Consider the following 5,763-nt stretch of genomic DNA (forward strand, 5'->3'; position numbering starts at 1 on the left):
CTCAGAACTAATAAATTTCAAAAGAAAATTTCTATCCTGATGGGTTTGAAATCCCATTTCCAGGTCCTAAAGGAGAGGCTGGTGTTATGGGGATCCCAGGGCCACCAGGAGTTGTTGGGCCTCAAGGTCCAAAAGGCCAGAAAGGAGAGAAGGGTAGGTAACTCACTTCATTTCATGTCAAGGGACATTTTACATCATTTTTCAGGAAAGCAATTTGCTAAGTGAATACCAGAGTCTTGAAGGTGGGTCAATTTTTTGAAAATGTAAATATTGGTGAGGGATATTATGAGTTATATTTCATATAGAAATGCTAACTTTATAAGTAGCTAATTAAGAGATTTTAAACTTAGGAATATCTCTCACACCCACAGGCACACACACAGGCACACACTAACACACAAAGCGCACACACAGGCACACACTAACACACAAAGCGCACACACAGGCACACACTAACACACAAAGCGCACACACAGGCACACACACACACACGCATACAGCTTTTCCACCTCTCATTGGCCACCGGGCTGTCCCAGGGACTGGAAGCCACAGGGTGTAGTCTCTGGGGCAGGGTCCCTTCCTGTACACTCCTATATGAGCTCTTCCTTATGATGCAAATAATTTTGTCCTAGATAAAACCAACTAGAGCAGGCGATCTTCTAGAATATTCAGCTTAGGTGAATAGCTTGCCTGCTAAAGAGAATTGGACATATCCTTGGGAAAACTGTGAAATCAGGGGAAAACTCTGAAATCACAAACTGTTAATGGTGGGAAGACAACTGAATTAAAACTGAAGTAACCAAGCTTATAACAGTGACCAAGGACCAGTCACTTTACTTCACCCGGAAATTGAGGGGAATGGAAGAGATATTTATTTATACCCTGTTTACTATCAAAAAAGCTTTGTAGTTATGAGTGCTTTCATAGATCTTTTCCAGCTCAGAAATTCTATAATTCCATAGCTGTATTAGTAAGGAAGGCTTTCTGCTCTGGGAAATCCCTGGTTCTGTAAGTGCTTAAAGGTATTAGAGGAAGGTTACAGATTCACTGGGACATTTAGAAATTCCTCAGTGAATACTGACAGCCTGTGGAAATACCATCTATCCATCAAGTTAAATGTTTTAGCCTCAGTGTCACATGTCAAAAGACCTAATATCATCTATACATCACCCTCCACATGGCTCAGGGACTGCCTAACTCATTTCTGGTAGAACATTCAGTGAAGTAATTACTCAAAAAAGATGCTAAGGTAAGAGAGAGCTACTTCACACTTGTCAGTTAAGTGATTTTCATTCTTGGACACATTTAATCCTTTTGTGGCTGAATTATGTTAGCAGAAAACTCTGTGAAATAAAGATGAGTGATGAACCTCCCCAATGATTCATTCATTTTGGAAGCTAGACTTTTGGAAGTAGAAGGAAAAAATAGGGATGTATCATAAGATAATGTTCTTAAGAGTATGCTTTGATGAAGGATCAAGAGGAGACATTCATTCAGCCAGTCTCTGTAAAGTGGTAACTTTCCTTTCCTTTTACTTTTTAGACTAAGCTTGGACTCTTGGTTAAGAGTGTAAGTTAAAAAAATGAGTTGAATGACTACATTCTGGTTAATCACTGTCAGATTGAGTAAATTCAGTGGAAGGAATTAAACTTTTTATTTGAACTTGAGAACCAGAATAACTGTGCAATGAAGGTCAGTATTTGAGTATTGACAAAGTCTGGGAATAGGATCGGTCCTTCACTTCCATTCAGGGTTAGGTTCTTTCAAAATGCATGCAGATGTTTTCCTGATGGCCTGTGGGTTAATTTCAAATTTAGTATTTTATTTGGAGTGGTAATGGAGGCGCTAGGTTGTTAGAAAATTCTGCTTGGTGACCTATGGTAGAATTTCTCTAATTGGTCTTCTGAAATTAGGGGAAGTCAATTCTCCTTACCTCTGATTTGACTTTCAATTTCTTTATCCCTGGCAACATTGAAACAAAAAATGTTAGTTATATCTGAATAATATGGTTGACAAATTGATGCCAATCAGCTTATATGCAGTCATGGTTGACTCTGTACACGTTAAAATTTTTTTTCCTACCTCAGTTTCTGCTGTGGTAAAAGTGGTAACAAAAATATCTGCTCTATCTTCCTTAAAGGGGAGGTGCTATAAACTTTTGTAAATTAAAAATGTTCCAATTGATGAAATGTACTGTGTTATATCAGCCACTCAGTTATATAAGGGGCTGTGTTAATATCAAGTAAAAATTATATTAAATTAAAAAGGCTGTGTTAGTAAAAATAATAATGATAAGAACTTATAATAATACTTTGTGCAAAGTAAATGCTCGATAAGGGTTAGCTATTTTTAATACTATTATTATTGCCATAATTATTTACAGTTGAAATAAGTCTAGTATGGTTGCACTTTAACAGTGTGAACTTTTCGCCAGGACTAATGTAAAAATATGTTATAGTAATATGGCAAATATCTGAACCCAGCTCTTTTAATTTTTTTCAAACAAATCTTCACAGTTCTGTAATTGGGCCAAGGAGTGTATGAAAAATATTCTAACACAAAATGAACATTTGCTTTTCCTTGACGCTGTATGTCAAGGACAATTTTTTCCCTGGATATGTTTTGCTATGATTAGTTTTAGCCAACTGCAGAATGCTGTGCTCCGCATTTAAACTCGTATGGTGCAAGGCATTTTTTCTCAGGCCTTGGGATCATATAAAGAAGAAGACATTTCAACTGCCATTCAAAATTCATAACAGGAAAAACATAAACACATGCATGTATAATACAAGCCGGATGTTGTGAGTTTTATGAGAGGTTCGAAGAGCCATGGGAATTAGGAGGGAAAAGATAAATGCTGTTTGAAAGAATTGGTAAAGGCTCCAGATTTCCTTCAAATGGTTTATTGTCAATCAGAATTAAATGTTCCTAATGACCCTCAATACATTCTTTTTCCACACTATTTTACCTTTAAACCATTTCAGTTAAAGGAAACACTGGAAAGTGACATGGTTGCAGAAGAAATGTTAGATATATCATAAATAATACAGTTGGAAAAAAGTTACTCTTGGTATCATTTTAGGACTAAAGGGAGAACGTGGTGACCAAGGAACAAGTGGAGTTCCAGGATATCCAGGAAAACCTGGAGAACAAGGTAGAGTGTGAGCTATATGTACTGTGTACAGCCACGTGTGCAGTCGAGCCCTTCATGCTCTTTCTGCTGTATTTCAGGTTATCAGAGAGGTAAGATGGAAATATAAATTCCTATTAGTCTCATAATTCAGTACACTGACTGGACGGAGTGTATGCAACACTGGTCTAGGAGTGTGGAGACTAGGTGAAAGTATCTGAGTTCGGTGTATCTTTTGAGCTGCCAATGGAAAAAAAAAAATCCCTGAATCTTTCTGGGTTTCAGTTACTTTGCTTGTAAGATTTTGGATTTGGATGGACGATGGAGACTAGGTGAAAGTATCTGAGTTCGGTGTATCTTTTGAGCTGCCAATGGAAAAAAAAAAAATCCCTGAATCTTTCTGGGTTTCAGTTACTTTGCTTGTAAGATTTTGGATTTGGATGGACGATATAGAGATTGAGAATACTTGGGTTGGGCCAAAATGCAAGGGGTAATGGAAGACAACAGGCAACTACAGTTGCAATATTCTTTGTTATCTTAAAAGTCAAAAAGAAAAAGAACCAGATATATGAATTCTGAATGTGCGCTATTGTTTCTTGGAGGCATTAACTTTTCCCCTTCTGAGAGCCTGGCATACTACAGTTGCAATATTCTTTGTTATCTTAAAAGTCAAAAAGAAAAAGAACCAGATATATGAGTTCTGAATGTGTGCTATTGTTTCTTGGAAGCATTAACTTTTCCCCTTCTGAGAGCCTGGCATGATGTAAATTGCTCATTTTAGGAGTCTCCAGGGTACAGCCATTACTGAGACAAGAACCAGGTTTCCAGGTCCCAATTAATAGGTTTCATTTCTACTTTTTAAGCTCCATGGTGACAGCATACTGTTTATAGCCTATGTGGTCCTTAACCATTATTTTGTTTTTCCATTTCAGGTGGACTGGGTCCTAAGGGGGATAAAGGAAACACTGGCCTGGCAGGCGTGAAAGGACAAAAGGGCTCAAAGGGGGACATGTGTGGGAATGGTACCAAAGGAGACAAAGGAGACCGAGGGGCCGTGGGCTCACCAGGCTTGGACGGAGGGCCTGGGGCCAAGGGAGAGAAGGGGGAGATGGGGGACCAGGGCTACCGTGGAGATTCTGGGGACAGGGGAGGAAAAGGACAAAAAGGCGAGGAGGGGATGAAAGGAGAGAAAGGTAGCAAAGGGGACCTGGGAGCAGAAGGCAAAGGCGGCCGGGATGGTCTGCCCGGAGCCAAAGGTGATCCTGGGGTTAAAGGAGAAAAGGGAGAGTTAGGTCCTCCTGGTCTCGTGGGGCCCGCGGGGCCTAAGGGCGAGCTCGGGAGCAAAGGGGTCCGAGGACCTATTGGGAAGAAGGGATCTCGGGGCTTCAAGGGCGCGAAGGGCGAGGTGGCCAGAGTCCCGCAGGCGGCTTTCAGCGCTGCTTTATCAAAGCCTTTCCCTCCTCCCAACGCCCCTATCAAATTCGACAAGGTTTTCTATAATGACCAAGGGAATTACAGCCCCGTCACTGGGAAATTTAACTGCAGTCTTCCTGGGACATATGTGTTTTCCTACCATGTCACCGTGAGGGGCCGACCTGCTCGGATCAGCCTGGTCGCCTGGAATAAGAAGCAGTTCAAGTCCAGAGAAACTGTGTACGGGCAGGAGATAGACCAGGCCTCTCTCCTCATCATCCTGAAGTTAAGTGCAGGCGATCAAGTCTGGCTCGAGGTGTCCAAAGATTGGAATGGGGTGTACGTCAGCCCCGAGGATGACAGCATTTTTACTGGGTTCCTTTTGTACCCAGAGGAAACCCCTGAAATTTCACCATAAATTTGTGTATTGAACACTGTAGTTTGGATTCAGTGGAATAAGTTGGTTAACCTAGAGCAGTGCTAGTAAAAATCTCTTTTTTTTATGTTTAGAAATAATACAGAAAAAGCAAAAAAAAAATTTATGTCACCTAGAGTCAATTACTATTCCTATTTTGAGGCATCTCCTTTAAAAAATATTTATGTTTGAGAGCATGTCTATTAACTTTGTAGCTAGCTTTTCTTCCATTTAGCATTATAGTGGCTTTACTCATGCCTTTTAAATGATTAATAACATGTGTATACCAAAATAAGACTGAGAGTTATAATTAATAAATATATTCTTACTAAATACTTTTTGTATCTCTTATAAATGTGTTACTCCTTTGTGTGTGAATGTGAGGCTAACAACTGACATACTATGGCAAGTCTTTCTCAAAATTTCTATTTCTCTTGGGAGGGTTGTCTTCCAACAAAATGAAACTATTCTTATGTTAGTTTAATTCAGGAAGAATATGCAGAAAGAGTGGTAAAGACTAGATAAAATGCCTTTTAAATTTAATTTATCAGTGTGTAAGGGTTTGCTCATAAAACTTATGTTTTACGGACTTGTGTGTTGGATAAAATGTAAAAAGAAAGTTGATTAAGATATTATTCAGTCATAGCAAAGATACAACCTTTCATCAAATTATTGTGCTTAGAAGAACTGAATGTCCTGGAATGATTCAAGAATAAAATTAAATCATTATTGATCTAAATTTCATCCCTTTCTTCATGGTAGAACATTTAATTAGGATAAATTCTTTGGCATCATTATTATCATC

General features: G+C 39.1%; 1 protein-coding gene across 1 annotated transcript in view; it reads left to right on the top strand.

The window, feature by feature from the left end:
• OTOL1 (otolin 1) overlaps positions 1-4,961 on the top strand; it is a 9,781-nt gene extending 4,820 nt beyond the window's left edge. The window contains exons 2-4 of the mRNA XM_008570258.1: positions 64-153; positions 3,083-3,154; positions 4,063-4,961. Of these exons, the coding sequence (XP_008568480.1) occupies positions 64-153; positions 3,083-3,154; positions 4,063-4,961 (1,061 nt within the window). The remainder of the gene's footprint in view (positions 1-63; positions 154-3,082; positions 3,155-4,062) is intronic.
• Positions 4,962-5,763: the final 802 nt, after the last annotated feature.

This window comes from Galeopterus variegatus, unplaced genomic scaffold, assembly GCF_000696425.1.
Source record: "Galeopterus variegatus unplaced genomic scaffold, G_variegatus-3.0.2 Scaffold584, whole genome shotgun sequence".
NCBI lineage: Eukaryota > Metazoa > Chordata > Mammalia > Dermoptera > Cynocephalidae > Galeopterus > Galeopterus variegatus.